The following is a 19566-nucleotide window of genomic DNA, read 5'->3' as shown; positions in this document are numbered from 1 at the left end:
ACCATTCAAGTGTTTGAGGGAAAATCTTCTCCATAATCATTTAGCCTGAAGGAGTCAGGGAAGAGGTCTGATTAATTTTATACTACCATGGCAGTCATGGGAAGGTGAAGAACCTGAGCAGTCAAACAGAAGGTTTCACAGTTCTGCATGGTAATTTCCGGGTGATTTTGCTTCATGGGCCACCATACCTAAAGCCAGTAGGTTGTTCCTCCTTTTGGCTGAAGTGTGTGAAGATGAGCTCCAGGCTGGGTATGCACAAGCCATCACTGGGCCATGTCTCCCATTCCAGCAGCACAGCCACACTGCCTTCCAGAGCAGCTGAGTCACAGACACAGCTTCACTTGCTGCTATTGCCTTATGTATTGACTACATTTGAGAATTATGTTTAAACACATTTCAAGCACAAACAAGGATTAAAAAGAAAATAAGGAAGTGTCCATGTTCCTGAGTGCATCTAATGGCAGGTCTGTCCTTGCCTTTGGTGGGAGGCCATGCAATTCTGTATAATTACACGGTGGTTACTGCAGGACTCACCTCAATCGTTGTGCAGCACAGGCAATGCTCTGGGGCCAGCAGGCCTCTTGGCTGTGGTCTTCACTTTTCTGTCTGCCCAGGTCTATGGGATGCCAAAGCCCAGATGGCTGATCTGATGGTCCTGACCCAGCACACAGGTGGCAGGGTTCCTGAACAAACCTGCCCTGGTGACACAGAACTCGCTGAGCTGTTAAAACACTTTGCCTTCACCCTGGCAAAACATCTCCCCTGATCCCAACTCCAGCCACAGTAGATCAGCTCCATTGCCACTCCCAGTCAGCATTAGTATTGTCTTTTCCTGAGCTCTCTTTAAAAGGTAGGGAGCATTTTTCAGCCTTCTCAGTCTTAGGGGGAAAAGTGACTCAGATGCAGGTGATTTTGCAAATAAAGGTCATTCAAAGGCTGAAAGAGCAAGTCCCTAACTCATAAGCCAGAGGAAGGAGACAAAAGAGGGACAGCCATGGGCAGAACTAAACCTCAAATCCCTCAGGCTACACTGCACCAAGGGACTTCTTTGAGGAAAAAATACATAAATCACAGCTCCTGGAAAGCAGGCATTGCCTCCTCCTCCTCAGCACACAAGGACACTTCCTTCAGCCTTAGCCAGTGCAAAGCTATGGCCTGACGTGAGGAAGGTGAATTCCCGAGGGAGCAGCTACAGCTTCTGCTTCCCCTGCTCTCGCCTTTCTCTCAGCACCCAGGGGCAGGACATGCAGAAAGCAAGCATCTGGCCCTCTCCCCACCACCGGGATGCTCAGGACAGGGACACAGCCCGGGGACAGCCGGAGCTGCTTTAAGACCAGAGGCACCTCGAGCGTCTCAAGATCTCCCCCTGCAGTGAAAGAAGAACTCGGCAAGCACTGAGCTGTGGGGAGCCACAGGCTCCACCCTGCAGCTGTGCGGATTTACTGATGGTCACCCCTGTTCCCTGCCCCTTAGAAAGCACAGGCAGCACCAGCTGCTTCCCAGAGAGCAGAGTCCACCACACAGACCTGCAGTCCAGTTTCAACACGGACAACGGAGGCCCCTTAGCTACCCCCCCTCTACATCTTGAGATTCTAGAAGCTGCCTGCTACACCCAGCTTCCTCACCAGCAACTCTTAACACATCTTGTACCTTGACACCTCAGGGCTCCTGGGCCTGGCCCTGGCACCCGAGGGTTGCAGTAAATTGAGGAACTGGTGCCCAGTGGAGCTGCAAGTGTTGGTGGAGGGCACCTTCCTGAGGGCAGTGAGACTCACCCAGCCTGGTCAGGGCATGGCCCAGCATCACATGAATTCATTAGAGGAAGATGAACAAGAGAAAGATGCTACAGCACACACCAAAAGTTCTAGGGAGCCAATATTGGATACCATCCTCGTGGGCAGTGCACACTCACAATATATTGCTTGTAGACAACAGGACAGGAGATACAGGCACGTGAAGCAGCTGCTTCCACCCCACAGGTTTGCTTGGGCAAAACCACAGCATTCAGGACTTCCACACGTACTGCCAGGGTGCAGAGCTGCTGCCTGACTTCCCAGCTCTTCCCTCTGCAGGCAGAAGCATCTCTGGGCAGAGCACAGGCCCCTGTGCTTTCATTGGGAAATAGTTCTGTGCTCTCTTCAGTCAGCCTCAACCTGAAAACACTGGATTTCTGGATTTCTTCTGGCCCTGCAGACATTGCCACGTTCCAAGACAAGGTTCTCCCAAGTGGGGTGTGCAAGACAAACCAAAGATCATCTCCAAAGTGGTACACACATGAGCAGCATGCAGGAAGAAAATAGGTGTTGTACATTAATAAGTAGAATTTTAAAATATTTTTAGAAGTATTTCACCTCTTCATTTCTCTCTTTCTGTGTAGTTTTATAATGCACATATTATATTTGTGCAGTAATAATATACATGAACAATTCTGGAGTCACACAAAAATTTTACTGGTAAGAGGGCTGCAATCAAAAAGTTTGGAGACCACTGATCTAAGAAAAGCCAGACCTTCAAAACCAGCTTTACACATTCTCTTTTTAGACAACAGTAGCTTCTTCAGAACACAAGGGGAGATGTCATTCCAGTGTGCCAAGCCACCTCTTCCTCCTCTGCTCAGCAGCTCCTCAGGATCCTGGGATATACCCGTGTCACCCAGACCACTCCCAGTCCATGGACTGGCATCACCTTGCCTCTAGATGGGAGCAGTCCCTGCAAGCTGTGGTTGTCTGCCCTGGCCCCCTCACTCCCCACATGAGCAGAGCAGCCTCACCTGTCCCTCTCAGCCCATCTGCATCAGCAGGGAGCACAACAGGAGTTTGTCTGCCTCCCACCACCACACTGCTCCTGGGGCTCAGCTCCCAAAATCCAGCCAGCAGTGGCTCCAGAAATCCTCCTGTCCAAGGGATCCCTGTGGGGCCACTCAGCAAGCCCATGGTTATCAGATAAAGGCTTTGGTCATCCTTTCCATTTCAAAGTCTGCTTAAAAGCCATATTTCTCTGCAGAAATCCACTTCAAAAAACCCCAAACAAACAAAACCAAAAAACAAAAAAACCAACCAACCAACCAAAAACAAACAAACAAAAAACCAACACAAAAACAAACAAAAAACTCAAACAAAAACCAAAAAAATAAACCCACAACCAGAGTCACTCAGAAATTTAGGGGTTAGAAGGGACCTCAAAAGATCAAGTCCAACCCCCCTGCCAGAGCAGGGTCACCTCCAGCAGGTCACACAGAACACATTCAGTGGGCTTTGAATGTCTCCAGGGAAGGAGACTCCACAACCTCCCTGGGCAGCCTGTGCCAGTGCTCTGTCACCCTCACAGTAAAAAAATATTATCCTCGTGTTTACACGGAACCTCCTGTGTTCAAACTTGCATCCATTACCCCTTGTCCTATCATTGGGCATCACTGAGAAGAGCCTGGCACCATCCTCCTGACTTTCTCCCTTTACATATTTATGAACATTGATGAGGTCACCCCTCATTCTCCTCTTCTCCAAGCTGAAGAGCTCCAGCTCCCTCAGCCTTTCCTCATAAGGGAGATGTTCCACTCCCTTCATCATCTTTGTGGCTCTGTGCTGGAGTCTTTCAAGCAGTTTCCTCTCCTTCTTGAACTGAGGGGCCTAGAATTGGACCCAGTATTTCAGATGTGGCCTCGCCAGAGCAGAGCAGAGGGGGAGGAAAACCTCTCTCGACCTACCAACCATCCCCTTTCTAATGCACCCCAGGATGCAATAGGCCCTCTTGGCCACACAGGCACCACAACCACACAATGAAAAAGATTAATAACATTGATCTTTATTCCAAACAAGACAGAACTACAGAACATCTGTAATCCTTCTGGTTGTATTTTACAGAAATCCTGAAACATAGGACGCACAGACTTACTGTTCAGGCTCTAACAATCAGGGATAGGATGATGGCACTGCTGGAGAGAAGTACTTCTGCTAAATAAACTAAAAGTTAAGGTTTAAAAGTTAAGTTTACTTCTGGTACTTAGCTTTGCCTTCAGATGCACTTGCTTAGCAACAAAAGAAAAAAAAAAGCCTGCTTTGGAACAGCAAGTAGGAGTAAACAGGAAATATAATCATACAAAGCAGCAGTAGCTTAGTATGGCCTCATGCGGCTTGATGGGGGCGGTGCACGGTTTGGAGGAGTGATTGCAATATCCAAGTAGTCTCCTATCTGGAATTTCTGAGACTGCAACGTCATGGAATCATCTGTGCCCTTCCTGCCCGACATGGTGCTGCCAATCTCCTTCACCCTGGATGCAGGAGAGAAAAGGCAAGGTTGTTATCAGAGGTAAATCTGCCCAGATGACCAAAACAGGGCCTGTAATGGCTCATGCCCACCCCGCTCTGTATTTAGCATTTAGGTGCTTGTGTGGGACATTGGGGTTTTTTCCCCCCAGCAAAATCTCCTCCTGATGGAGATTCCCTAAGGAATGTGAGACTGTATTAAAGACCAGAGAGAGCCCCTTGCCCCTTTCACACACCCAGAGACCAAGGCCCCACAGATTAGAGAGCAGAATGTACTTGCTGGCTTCTGACACAGGTTCTTACACACTGGGTATCTGCAGAAAGGTAACTGCTCAGACTCAAACGAGTGTTCAGATGACACCTCCTGTCACCAGACACAGAGCTTTGCCTCACACTGTACATCCCTGTTCTTGCTGGCTGCCAATGCAGCAACCACAGTGTTCAGCACACAGCTTCATTGTTTTGGGAACACATTCACAACCATGGCCAAGCAAAATTTTGAGTTTGTAACAATCATCATACAGTCAGTTACCAAGAACTTAAGAAATTTGATTTGTGGGTTTGGAAATTCTAAAATTGGTGTTGATTATTTGACTGCTCCAGTACCTCAAGTCTTCTGTTAACTCAGAGAAGAAATGCCATTTACCTATATCCAGGCCTCTTCAGATCTGTAAAAACAATTGCAAAATTGAAGTGTGTGCCCTTCTTCCGTGCTTCTGGGTACACTTCCTTCACTAAGCTGGTCAGCTCTTTCAGAGTTGCATCCATCCTACATTAAACAAACCCAAGCAGTTCACATTCTCAAAAGCAGCAATAAGAAAAGTTTCCCCAAACCCATTTAAGTTGGAATCAATACGTTGCTACACTTTAACCATACACTGCCTTTGCCTTTGCATACTTTCCAGCAATACCTGAAGATGAGCAAGAGCTAAACCCTTCAGCTCCCTCCTAGCCACTGCTTTCACACCTGCATGGCACAACAAACAACACATTTTGGTCTAATGACCAAGTGACAAGAAGTTGCTCTACTTATTGATTACAACACCTGGGAGAATGCACCACTTACTGTACACTGAAGACAATCTGATCAAGTGCAATGCAGCTCTACCTGTACTACCTTCTAATTCACTGCAATATTTGATGTCTCTAAATCTGTAATTTCAACATCTGCTTTTCTACAAATTTCAAAAGTCACTACCTGAAACAGCTGAGAACTTTTTAACGTGCATTTATACAATGCACACTGTAACTGTTCTTCATCTGAGCTGCTGTTAAAATAGCTTCTTGAATACTAGAAGTATAGAGATTAAAAAAAAAAAAAGTTTTCCATTCCCACCAAGATTTCCATTTCTGCCTTAACAGACAGCACTCTTCCTTTTCCCAGCCTTCAACCAGAGCAGAGCCAAAGCTCATTTCTAGGATTTCAAGAACAAAAGGACTCAATCATCACGACTAAAGTAGCTCTAATTGTACAGACTAAGCACTCACTTCAAGCAACCAAGGAGCAGTGTGTTACAGACAATGCCTGTTCTGACTTCTGCAGACGGCAAACAGCTCAGACAACATCAATAGCCTGGACTGAGTCCATAAAGCCCATCAAGAAGTAAATTAGAACTGCATGCTTTGCTAGCCACAAAAAAAGGATTTATTCACCCATACAACATACAAATCATAATCCTAGCAGATACCTTGGAAGGAAAAATAAGTAGCATTATTCACTTTCAGAAACATTCTTCAAAATACTAAGATAAAAACTAACCTGTTTGCAACACCAACTAAAACAATTCTCCAAATTAAAACTGAAAGCAGTTTAAAAAAGCAGCTCTCTGGTAAAGTGCTGCTGCCTGGCCAGAAAAACACTACTCCATCCTCAAGAGGCTCTGACTTAAAACCAGCACACCATTCACACAAGTTCAAGCCTCCTGGGACAACTACTTCCACTGAAAAAACAAGGCTGGTGGAACAAAATCTAACTCTTAGTTGAAGGAGAGCAGCTGTGTTGAGTAGATTCGTTGTGATAACCCAAGATATACCACACCACAAGCCTCTGTTTACATGCATCAGTAACACGAACCAGTGCAGTTCAACCGCAGTAAGTTTCTGCGGGCAGCAATCAGCACCCCGCTAAAGCTGGGCTTCCACGGATGCCACGTCTCAGTCGCCATGGCTGTGAGCAGAGGCACCGCGTTTCAGCGGCCTCCACAGCAGAGCACACAGCTGCCCCCCCGGCTCCTGCTTTACACGAGGCTGACCGAACTCCCTCCCGCAGCCGAGGATCAGACCAGGAGCTCCAGCCAAGCAAGATCCCGGACACCGCCCAGACCCCAGACCCCCAGACGCCCGCTCGCCTCCGTGCCCCAGGGCCGGGCGGAGGGGCCCGGCAGCCGCGGACTCACCAGGTGTAGATCTGCAGCTCGCTGGAGGGCACGTTGCCGCGGGAGAACTCATCCATGCGGTGGTGCCGCCCGTTGTTGGTGGTGAAGACGCGAAGCAGCAGCGGACACGTCTGCGGGGCGGTGAGGGGACACTCGCCATCCCCGCTCCCTCAGACCGCTCCCCCATTGCCCTCTCCCCTCCCCCCTCCTCCCCCCCCCCCCCCTCCCCCTCGAGGCCTCACGGCATCGCCATTACCCTTCCCCCCTCCGGCGCCCGCCCCGTTCCGTCCCACCACGGCCGGGAGCGGCGTTAGTGGAGCCGCGGCGGCACCACCCCCGGCACCTTTTCCCGGTCGATCGGTTTCTCTGGCTCCTTCTTAATCTCCTCCTGCGTAACCCGCGACTCCACCGCCATCTTGCACCGCTGCGCAAACCAAGCGGCAGCCCCGGATGTCCCGCGGACGCGGATCAGATCTCGCGAGAGGGGAGAGGGGGCGGTGACCGGCGGGTCGGTGGGCGGGGCCTGGGGGCGGTGCGGGTACCGGGGGCGGGTACCGGGGGCGGGTACCGGGGGCGGGTACCGGGGGCGGGTACCGGGGGCGGGTACCGGGGGCGGGTACCGGGGGCGGGTACCGGGGGCGGGTACCGGGGGCGGGGCGGGTGCAGGTCCCGGTGTGGCTCTGGGAGGGGCGGGGGATGGACGTGAGGCGGTACGCTGGGATGTTGTCCCCCGCGGGGAGCCCCCGCCGGAGCTTGGCCTTAGCGGACCTTTCAGGAGGTACTGCTCCATGAGCTTGCCAGGCACAGGGGTGAGGCTGACTGGCCTGTAGTTCCCTGGATCTTCTTTTTTTCCATTTTTGAAAATGGGGCTTATGTTTCCCCTTTTCCAGTCAGGAGGATCTTCACCAGGCCGCCATGGCTTTTCAAATATGATGGGCAGTGGCTTTGCAACTACATCCACCAGTTCTTTCAGGAGCCGTGGGTGAATCCCATCAGGTCCCAGGGACTTGTTCACCTTCATGTTCTTTAGGTGGTCTTGAATCTGCTCTTCATCTACAGTGGGGGAATCTTCCTTTTCCCAGTCCCTGCCTTTGGCTTCCACAACATACAGAGTATGTTCTACAACTACAGAGTATCTCTGCCTCCTCTACATCTCGGGTGGCCAGCTCTCCTGTTTCCTTCTGGAGTGGGCCCACATTTTCCCTGGTCTTCCTCTTACCATTCACATACTTAGGGAAACTTTTCTTGTTGCCCTTAACCTCCCTTGCCAGATCCAACTCTCCCTGTGCCTTTGCTTTCCTAACCTGCTCTCTTGCTTCTCTGACTACTTCTCTGTAGCTCTCCCAGGGTATCTGTCCTTGCTTCCAAACCCTGTAAACTTTGTTTATACCTCTAAGCGTGTCCAGGAATTCCTTGCTCATCCACACCAGCCTCCTGGCACAGCTGCCTCCCTTCCTCTTCACTGCCACACGTTGATCCCTGGGCATGCAGGAGGTGATCCTTCAATATGGACTCCAGCTGGTCACTGCTGTAGAGGGTGCCTCCTCTTTTGCTTTCCTGTCCTTTCCTGTCCAGTTTATACGCAGCCATCGCAGCACAGGAGCCGTCCCACCGCGTCTCGGTGACACCAGTGCCATCTGCAGCCCCTCCTGTTTATTCCCCACGCTTCGAGTGTTTGCACAGAGGCCTTTGAGGTGTGCCCCTTCGAAGCAGCCTCACTGGCAGGGTTTGTAACTACCTGGACACACACCTTCCTCTTGGCCTGTGGTTCTCTTCAGGCACAAGGGGTTGTGGCTTTGTCCCTGAGCCTGCCCTGGGATCACCACTGACAGACAACAGCGAGAGCTCCTGCGTGGCCGTGGGCTGCCCGGGGCTGTGCTGGGGACCCTGCCCCGGCAAGTCCCGTACCCCGGGGCAGCCTGCTGGGTGATTGTTGCCTGATGGGGCGTGAGGTGATTCCTCCTGTAAATAGCACAGAGTCGCTGATCTGAGCAGAGTGTTTTCTTCAGACCCTGATTTGTCAGGGGTTAGGATGTGCTGCCGTAGCCTTCTCTCCTTGTTCTGCTCGGTGTTGTGCTCACAGTTCTCTGAATCATTGCCTGTGGTTTCACTACCTAGAAAAGCTTTCAATAAGATCTCGATACTGATGCCTCTTGGAAAAAGACACTTTTTTCTATATGGAAACAGATTTAAGCAGATGTCTAACATGGGCAAACAATACATGCTATCAATGCATTCTTTATTTAAAAAATGTAGGTCAGGAAAAAAAATAGAAAACTACATTCATCTCTGAGGCTTCTCTGTATGTCACAAAGAAGAAAAAGTTATGAGTCCATACTATAAAAAAAAAAAAAAAAAAAAAAATTCTTGCTGTTCACCACTAATATAATATTGGTTAAAAATATTGATTTATGGCACACCTAATACAAGACAAGCGAACCAACAACCTTCTAGAGTTCACCCTCAGCTTTTATTAACTTCCTTTTGTGGTAGCCTGGGTAGTAGTGTACAGTTTTTAATCTACATTAAGTTAGAGTATGTCATCCTTTTATTACCAAAGGGAATGACTCATCCTTGCCCCCATTTGGAGGATTTGATTTCCTAGGAAAAGATACAACTTATTACACTGATAAAATTAATTATATCTGCCTTCATAATACACACTTTGGGCTCAGTATATGGACTGAGGGATCAGGTATCATAAAGGAACAGCTGTAACAAATAAAGCATAGTTCTATTATGAATCTAAGCAGTTCCTGCTGCTAGAACTTTTTGAGTGCTTTCTTTATGTGAAAACTGACCTAGTGTGCTTGAGTTTGAGGTAAATTCAAGCACCACTTAATTCATTATTCATGAACTGTATTAACAATTGCAATTTAGGTTCAGTCTAAAATCTTAGATTCTTACGTTACTTATTTGGAAGACCAAGCTGGAAATTCTGTGGAAATGAAAATGCAGTTATGTTACCTGTAACCTGGATACAGATTTTGCTGGAAGCAATGGTGTCTGGTTAAGCAAGGCCTAGCACAGAAAATGGGGGTCCCACCAGTTTAGGCTGAGGTCCTGCCTGTACCTGAATTATTCTGACAGCTCACTCTTGCCAAAGGAGGGGGATTTAGCTCCCCTCTGCTCTCAGTCATGTGAGAGATTTCCCCTCACTTTTGCCAGGTATGTTCCTCACTAGATGCTTCTAAGAATAGGTTAAATTTCCCAGTTTAGGATAAAACTATCAATTTGGAGGATGTTTTTCTGCCAGTTTGTTGCATTTGACACACTCTAAACTGATTCCATGATTGCTAGACCTGGTGCAGGATACATGGTGGCCGTTCATGGCTGGGAGCGTCTGGGACATGGAGGGAGACAGTAGGAGTGGAACAGTGTTTGTCTCTTCCGTGGCAGTGAGAAGGTTGATGGTTTCACCCTCCCTTCACATTTTCTTAGGTTTTTGGGGTGTGAGGGATCCTTCTACTTGTCAGGGACTCTGTGTTCTGTGCCAACAGTTTGTATATGTGCAAACATGGATATATTGTTTATACTATAAAGAAAAGGCAAACTCCACTCAACTCTGCAATAGTGAGGCAGAGTAAGACACTACATACAAGAAAGTTACTACCCCATAGCGTTGTAAAGGGGATAACCAAATTTTGAATCAAACATCTTCACATAAGAATGTCTGTAAAGAACTGAGACTAGTGGTCTCAGAAGCGTGGATTGCCTCTTTAAGAACGGTTAACACACATTTCTATATAAGTGGTTATTTAAATGGTGGTCTTTTGCCTGTGAAGACATCTAGGAAAGGCATGAATGAGATGTTGGTGCCATAAAATATGAGGTTGGGCAAAGCTGCCACAGCCATTTAGAGAAGTTTGTTGTCAGGTGAAACAGATACCATGAGTAAATTGTGACTGAAGGTGAAAAACAAAAGGAGCAGTCACTACTGGGTGATTTAAAACTTTCTAGGCAGAACAGAGAAGATGATAGTAAATAAAAAGTGTCCTTGGGAAGATACAGAAAGGAATGGCACAACAGGTTTGGGATATCAACCATTGAGGTAAACCTCCAAGGAACTAGACAAATTTTACAGAAGACCAAAACAAGGAACTCTGAACATTTCAGATGGAGGAGTACACTGAATATAAGTCCAAAGAAGCTGACCTAGCCTCACTCTCTGCAGCATTCTGTTTTCAGGTTCCCGAGGTCCTAGGACTTCTGGTTTATGGACTGCAATTGTGAGTTCTTCCTAACCAGGACTACATAATGTTTCTTAATTTTTTTGTATATGTATCCCATAAAGCTTGTCTGACAGAAGACTTGATCTTTATCTTGACTGTGGAAGGTTCAGCTACCCTGCTCTGGCAACAGCCTGATTGACATCTTTACAATCAGCCTGATGAGCAAAGTGTCAAATTGGGTGGAGCTTCTACTGCAAACAGGCTTTCACAGCTGGTATTTCATGCACTTTGTATTGTGGTAACATCACATCCGTTTTATGTTCCAAGTGCTTCATGTGCACTCGTGATTTTGTTACAGCGTTTTAATTTCCTGTATTTTATACCAAAGTTGGTATGGATTTCAAGTCTGTAGCGCTGCTGTGAAATCACACTGTTTTCATTTAAGTTTCAGTTCTTGTTCATTGTCTCGTTACGAACTGAGAAGATTTGGGCTCACAAAATGCACCATCACTCGGGCTTCTGTGTCCCTGTTCAACTTGCACAGGAGCCGGGAGGTGAAGGAGGCTGTGGCAAAGGCTGGCAGGAGAGGGCTGGCAGTCTGCAAGGTGTGAAAGGACCCAGTGGCTGTGGGTGTGAAGCATGCAGAGACCCTGAGGCAGTAGGAGCATAGAAGGCACATAGGAGCACGAAGACTTGACTGCCTGGGAGGAATCTATACTTGTGTCTAGATTACATATATGTTTTCTCCTTCTTGGTCTCTAAAGCCATCAGAAGGACCACAAGTTGATAACAACACTTTGAAGATTATTTACTTTTATACAGTATTGCAAAATTGTTATTTAAGTGTCAGCACAAGGGCAGCAGGGGTCAGCCAGCAGTACAGCCCAAGACCCAGGTGTGGTACAGAGGGCAGAGCCTCTGGTGTGCACTGTAAACATGCTGCCTCGTGCCTCCCTCTGTAAGACCCTGTTTATGGTTGTTTGTGATGTGGCCAAGTGTTATGATTCTGCCATTTGGATGGAACTTTTCCACATCAGGTGTTTCCTGAAAGAGAACCCTCAGGATGTTTTGGTTTTTTTTTTTTTTTTTTTACAGCTTCAGGAAAAATGTTTCCAAGAATAACATTTTAGGCAGATGATCTTTATCACTCACATTTCTATTATTTTTGTTCATATTAAATACCTACAGCAGTTTTTCTGAAAGCCTACAGAATCTACCTGTTTTTGAGAAACACAGTTCAGCAGAGATACTCGCTCCTGCATCAGAAATGTTCTCATAAAGCAAATACATTTCACTGAACTGTATATATACTTTAATGTGATTTATCCATAGTTATCAGAGACAAATTAATCCAGGGGAGCTAATTGTGCCTGATGCATCTGGGTCTGTGAGCAATTCAGAAGGATGTCCACAGTGCTCCTGTGCTCTGTGACAGGCCTGGACATGGGACCTAGCAACTGGAGGGCTCTTTCTTTTTTCTGCTTAGGGCTCTGCTCCCTGCAGTGGGCACGGGTAAGGGGTGCAGGATGTGACCCTGCCAGTGCCCCTGAGCAGTGTGAGGAGGGAGCTGGAGTGCATGTGGAGCTCCACAGCACACCCCACACTGCAAAACTGGTTACAGTCTCTACCAGCAACAGGGTACCTGTCATGCAAGAGAGATCCAGGAAAAATTGTAACGACTGCTTGAGTTTCACCTGGAAGAGTCCAGAACAAGCTGGAACTTGTAATTGTGAGCAGAGAACGACAGAATTCAGTTTCAAGTAAAGAAAAAGTAAGTCCTGGTCTGTCACATGGAGTTATTTTCTTCTCTCTGCAAATCTATGTGAAGGTGTGATGGTGAGATGTACTACATATTCTATTGATTTTTCCTGGTGGGGTAGTAGACTCAGTTACAAAATATAAAATTATGGAAGAAATGTTGCCAGAGTCTAAACCTGGATTTCATTAAAATGTGTTGTCATTTCTCTATAAAATACACCTGATACAATGCTCCAGAAATTTTAGACACACAATGGAGTTATAAACTGCTGTTATAACTTGGGTATTACTCTACCATAGATTCATTATTTCCCCCCTACTGTTTGTATTAAATTACCTCAGAACAGAAAGGTTCATATGCTGTAAGGAATGAATAAACAGGTTGTCATTGCCATGAGTGGAAATTTTAAAAATTGTGTACAAGATATATTAGAGAGAGGACAAGCAGCATCAGAAATTTGTCAGCCTGTAATTCATTGCAAATAGTTAGGTGAGCAGCAGGGGCCCCCTGCCCACACTCCCTTGAAGCTCTTTTTCACAGCTTTCCTTTACTGGGGCATCTCCACTACTGAGAGCAGTGGTGGGAAACCTGAGGAGGAGGTTACTTTAATCTTTGGTGCTTTTGTAGTTGTGGATGTTGCTGACACCAGTTTGGCCTCGGAACATGGGGGCTGCAGCCCCTGCTATGGCTGCTCTGAGGGCAACAGCACTATTCTCAAACACCCTGGATGGAAAAAACAGCATGTCCCCTCACTGCATCATTGCCTGGAAAAGGTGTCCTTAATATTGTCTTCTATGTTTCCTGTGCAGACAAATCCTTTCCCTGTCTGCTTCCTGGATTAATGTGATCCCCTTCTTGAACATGACACAGAAGTCTGAGAAAGGGATGATCATGCTTTGGTGGGAATGTTTCCATGAATAAATGTTAACAGATTAGGTTGATATTTCAGTATCTTCTTCCAAATATCTGTTCTTTTCTCTTCCCATGGAGGAATAATATTAAAAGACTCATGCTTTTTTTCTAAAGTAGAAAATTCCATAAGATCTGATTGCATATACCAAACTACACATATTTTATACACAACTCACTGGCTATGTTGCTCTTAAGCTTGCCGTAGATCTCTAGGGGTTTCCAGTCTGTGGGAGACACCGTTCCTATTGAAAATTGTAGCTGGATCCCACACACCTGGAACAGATATTTGATTCTCTGTTTTCTGCCCCAGAATGATGGGTCTTAACATAAAGAATCTCCTCATTTCTGTGGCATTTCACACTGAGTCTTTAATGGCAACAGAGCTATTGATAAATAATTCCTCTCTTGTCAGCCACAGCAAGTCATGTTTTATTTGGTTTTGTTCTGGGGCTCACAGAGCTCCACAGAAGGTTTATGAGAGCACTTCCATACCCTTCACAGCAAAGCCTGATGCTGTGTAAGCCATTATATGTTTCCTGCCTTCAGAAGTATCATCACAAAGAGTCAAGCAAAGCTCTTCTCCAAGTCATCGTTCCATGTGGCAAGCCTTGTCAAGCACAAAGCAGACTCAGCACCTAGGGAGAACCCAGCTACGTTGCAGAAATATCTTTTGTTGTTCATAGCAGGCCAGAAAACACAATTCTGTAACTTCTCTTTCTTCCTTTTTTTTTTTTTTTTTTTTTTTTTTTTTTTCCTGAGTGGCCACTTATGACCAAAATATTCTAGCTGTGATAAATTACCTCCAACATTTTGAATACTGCAATATAAACCCGAATTATTTTCTGAATGATATGTCATATATATTGCAGTATCAATTACCTCAATGCTTTTTAAAGAAAGGAAATGTCCATCACTGGGAATTTACAGTATGTGAAGTTTGAGTCGAGAATGAATTCTGACAGCTTGGTTACCATAAGCTCCTCAGAGACAGTGCTTAGTGGAAACATTGACATAATCTTAATGATAGTGGTGGGAATAATGCCAGTAAGACAGAGTGTCCTGTAGGCATAATGTAAGACATAATCACTTTGGCTACTCAGATCACAAGTTTTGAAAGAAAAGTTGATAGAAAAATTGTGCACATCTATTCCTTGGACCAAAAAAGAATGATTTCTGTATGTACTGGTGACTGTTATCAGCTGTATTACATTCCTGTTTGGACAGGGGAAAAGGTTCTGAGGAAATTTAAAGGACATTTTGTTGCAGATCTATGAAGTCCTGCTGCAGGGCAAAGGAGGCACCTTGGGGCTGTGGATGAGTGATCACCAGGGCAAGGGCAGAGGTGCCCCCGGCAGCCAGGGTGCCCGTGGGAAGAAGCCGGTGCTGTTACACTGCTCCCTGTCCCTACCACAGCACTGCCCTTGCTGTCTCTGTCACTTCCCTCAGCAGGGCTGGTCACAATGAGCTCTCCAAAGATTTATTACAATGAAATAGGTTAACAAAGACTTTGTACTTACATTGTTTGCAATAATCTCACTCTTCTTGCCTGGAACGGGTAAGGAAGTGTTCACACAAGTGGCTGTGTTGGCACATCAGTGGGACAAAGGGAATGGTGATAAAGGGCATCCTCTCACAGTGGTTCAGCTGGAGTCAGAAAAGGACATCTGTGCATAAGCTGCTGCCTTCAAATGATAAGCTGTACACTGTGACATTTGATGTGACAGAATGATAGATTTCAACATTTCGTATTTCTGTGAGCAGTGCTGAAAAATGAATGCAGCACTCTGAAATGAGACACTGAAAAATAAGTGCCTCAGACTGCTGGGGGGAAATTCTGGCAAATGAAGAAAGAGGAAGGAAAGAAATTGTTTTAAATAAGTGGATTGGGAAATAAAAATCTTAAGTTCATACTATTTCACAGTCAGCTTTACACTTTGTTACCCCTGTTATGGAGGTAAGAATAATTCAGATTAGTTTCTATAAAACTTCAGGTCACAGAAGAGCAAGAGAATGGCTCTTCTACACTTCTTAGATTCTATTTGTTCAAAATGAAGCAAGATAAAATATGCTCTGGTGTGTTATTTGGGCCTGAGGAATGAAAAGGCATAATAATTACCAGCTGATACACCAACTTGATGCAGCTGTTAAGATTTTTAAGACTTACCACTTCTGTTACTCTTAAAAAAGATATATCAAATTTTTCTATTAAATAAATAATAGAAAAAAGACACCATTACATGAAAGGAGGTGAAACTCTGAGATACAAGAATTGCAAAAATTATACTACTAGAGGTATGGGTAGATTCTCTACCTGTTAGGGATGAATTAATATCTAAGCATAGGTGTTCGAAAACATAAAAGTGAAACATTAAGAACTCAGAGTTCAGTATTCTTATGTACAAATTCTGATGTATAGACCAGGTCTTAAAATGCCACGAAAGTACAGCAGCAGCCTGTCTGCTGATCCCTTCTTTCAGACTTGGGTCTGGCTTCACCCAAGCCAATAAGGAGCTACTGATCCAACAAGCTTCAGCTAGTATCAGAAAGGAAATTCAGAAAGGATTTTACCAAAGACCAAAGATGAAATTATAAACTGCAGAAGTTATTAATTGGCTTTTGATTAGAAACCATGAAAACTTGTCAGAATAAGATTAATGAGTGTGCCTCCATCTTGGGCTGCAAATGAAGTGGGAATATTTGTGTTCATATAGTATGTAGTTCTTCTTTGAACTAAGGCCAGCAGATCCAAATGGTTTGGCATTTTTCATGACTTTATGTTTAGACAGCAGATGAAATATTTGGTCATCCATGGAGAAGTTCTCTTTCTGGTTGTACTCAGGAATGCCTGGATTTGGATCGACACTTTTTCATCCCCTATTCTTTGAGCTCTTTTTCCTAAGATGGTAATTTTGGGTGGTGTCAGTGGTGGAAGGCCACCAAGAATGGGCTCCATACCTGCCTCTGAGGCCACTGAAGTTTGTCCACCTCCTGCTCCCTGCAGGGTGTGAGTTGCACAGCTCCCTTACCTCAGCACACAGCGAGTGACAGCCAAACTATGGAAAGTGCTACAGTTTCTGCAGTCCCAGTTTCTTGTTGGGACTACATCCCTGCCATTAAGATGAAGGATTGTGAGTGACTTTACTGAAGACTGTCTGGCAGAGATAATAGCTGGAATAAGGTATTTGAGAGCAGCTGGTCCTTGGTAGGTTTGAAAAATGTCAGGTGCTAGTGTTATGGGTCCTACCTGTGTGACTGATGGAGCACGAGCGAGGCTGAGGGGACACTGCTGCAATGTGGGAAATACTATTTTGTGCATGTTGTTTCCTGGCCCAGCCAGGAGCAAAGCCAGCACTATGGCAAACAGAAATGCAGTCTTTTACTAATACCATGAAGAAAGAATCATGGAAAAGATGAATTGTGCTTTCCTGTCTGTAAAAATGCAAATTTAACCCCAAACTAACTTTTTTTACTTCAAACTATAAACAAGCCCTCTGACTTCTTGGGGAGGAGTCTTCAGAACACCACGCTTTCTGCTTGATGGATGCAACCTTCACTTGCTGGAGTGCCATAGCAGAACTGGGGTGAGACAGGAATGGCACAGGAATCATGGCTGTGGCACAGGAATCATGGCTGTGGCACAGGAATCATGGCTGTGGCAGGTTCCCGGGGAGTTTGCTGAGTGGCACCAAAGCAAACGCCTGTCCTGCTGCACCAGGGTCGCCACAGGGGACAAGCTGGGACATTGAACTCCCCTCACTGGATACACCGTTCAGCTCCTGCCCTGTCCTCATTCAAGCACATAACACATTTCTCCCCTGAATTATTTTGCATTTCCTTAAAGGGTCCTGGAAATATCAGCAACACAAAGCTCAAAGGAAAAACTGCTGGAATTTGGTCCTGCTGAAGGCAAGGTAACAATATGAAGGATGTGAGGTAAGGTATTATTTCATTGTGCTTTACTAGCCCTTGTAATTTACATCTCATCTCTTTCAAGGCCATTGCTGTTAATATTTCCTTCTTCTAAGAATAGAGCTCAAAGGTATTTTGAGAATTCTAGCTGTCGTGCAATTAATAGTGTAATACTTTGTTCTGAGTAAAAAGATTTGCTTGTTTTGAGCAATGGCAGTATTTTGCATGTAAAAAAAACGGGAATGGGGAATGTTTTATTGCCAGCACTTTTTCTTACAGGGAGATGAATCACTTACATTCTTGGCAGCCAAGCTCAAAATCACAAGAATGCTCAGTTTGATCAACTTCCTTCAAAACACTAAGCTCAAATTAAGAGGAAAATAGAGAGAAAGAAACTTGAATAGGCTTGGATGTGGAAGACATTACAAGATGGACATCCAGGCAGGAAGACAATAAATCTAGCATACAAATTGTTTTGCCCAAAGCAAGTTGCTGGGTTGCTGTTACAGAAGGGTCCAGCCTCAATTAAGAGAATACTGGAAGGGAAAAAAACCAAACCAAAACAAAAAAACAAACAAAGAGGAAAAGAGCCAGAGGAAAGAATGAAAACCCTGCTGATCTGGCAGACATGGCGGATGTTGTGTCAAACATGAATTTATTTGCTAACAAAACAATGTGGATTTTCAAGAAAAATTACCACCCTTCCCTTCAGAATGGAAGATTGTGCTGCAAAACAGAGTAAGAGAATACAGTTAATTTATTTGTAAGGAAACTGCCTGTGTTCAGGCTGTGGTTTCACACTGAGGGTCGTGGGGAGGTTTCTTTGGCAGCAGCATAGGGTGAAGCAAGCCATCCCCTAGCTGCAGCTCTCCACCCATGCAGTGGATGCCACTGAGGAAGGCACTGCAATGAAAATTGTCCCTTTAATTTTTATTCTAATGGATTATTTCTCAGTTGGATAGGTTCCCTCGGCTGGTCCACCAAACAGCCACCCATGGCCCTGAACAACATATCCAAGTAGTAGTAGAGATGGCACGGGGAAGGGGATGTGACAGAGTGGGAATACTGAAGCTGGCCAGGCATGCCTGCAGCTGCTCTGCCACCTTGGCCACAGTAATCAGCACAGCATCAGCCTGTGGCACATTTCTCCCTGCTGCTCACTTCAGCTCAGAGACAGTCAGGTGGCAGCTTCAGCCAGACTAGCACAACTTGTAGGCTGAAGTAAAAACAACCAAGTGATACCCAAAACATTATCTAGTGAGGCATTCCCCTTTTTGTAGGTCAGTTTCTAGGCCACCCTGTGATCATGCAAACAGCTGTACTTTGGTAGAAAAGCACTGTGAGGAGTGGTGAAAGACAAGGAGGAAAACACTGCTCTCCAAAATTACATGTTCTTTCCGTGCACCTCACTTGGGAGCTTTTGATTTCCCCCTGCTCTTTATCTCACCTGTGGTGCAGCACTGGGGCTGCAGCAGATATGGGGCAGCAGCACCTCAGGGTGCCTGAGATAAGAATCAGTGTGTCACACCCTGCAGCCAGCACAGGGCTGCTGTGCTTCTGTACAGGCTGTCCCCTCAAAATATATGCTCACTTAGTGAGCCTAGTATGGGGGAAAAAAAAATAAGTAGGGGAAGAATGAAAAAGTAGAGGCCCAGGAAGTATGAGCCAAGCCACAAAGGATGAGTGTGACCAGAAGCGGGATCCAGGATACTGCAGTGATGTTGATGTCTAATACTCTGGGTATCACAGAGGTACCACTGTGTGCCTTGTTGCCTGCTTGTGTCATGTTCTGCAGTGCCCACGCAGTAGATCCAGTACTTCCTCTCTGACTGTGCAGGGTTGTTGCTTATATGTAGCCAATCCCATGCTTTTGGAACACCACAGAATCATAGAATCATTAAGGTTGGAAAAGACCTTCAAAATTATCAAGTCCAACCGTAATTCAGCTACCACAAACACTAAACTGTATCCTGAAGTGCCACATCTAAACACTTCTTGAATGTCTCCAGGGATGGCAACTCCACCACCTCCCTGGGCAGACCATTTGTGTATGCATCGAGCAATCACATCTCATCCATGGAATAAGACCTGTGCTTCCTGATCACATTTCCTGCACACAGATTGTACAATAGGTCAGCACAGATTCTGAGGATTTGTCCAGGTTTTCCACCTGTGTA

At 45.8% G+C, this 19566-nt stretch overlaps 1 protein-coding gene across 1 annotated transcript; it reads right to left on the bottom strand.

Annotated features, from left to right (window-relative positions):
• Positions 1 to 3780: 3780 nt before the first annotated feature.
• On the bottom strand, positions 3781 to 7140 carry SAP18 (Sin3A associated protein 18). The gene is made up of 4 exons (XM_071735432.1): positions 6981 to 7140; positions 6659 to 6768; positions 4909 to 5031; positions 3781 to 4267 (listed from the first exon to the last, which is right to left on the bottom strand). The coding sequence occupies exons 1-4, from the start codon at positions 7050 to 7052 to the stop codon at positions 4111 to 4113; spliced, it is 462 nt and encodes a 153-aa protein (XP_071591533.1). The 5' UTR covers positions 7053 to 7140; the 3' UTR covers positions 3781 to 4110.
• Positions 7141 to 19566: the final 12426 nt, after the last annotated feature.

This window comes from Heliangelus exortis, chromosome 1 (genome assembly GCF_036169615.1).
Source record: "Heliangelus exortis chromosome 1, bHelExo1.hap1, whole genome shotgun sequence".
NCBI classification, from domain to species: Eukaryota; Metazoa; Chordata; class Aves; order Apodiformes; family Trochilidae; genus Heliangelus; species Heliangelus exortis.
Note: the sequence above shows the minus strand (reverse complement) of the source record. Positions and strands in the feature narration are given on the sequence as shown.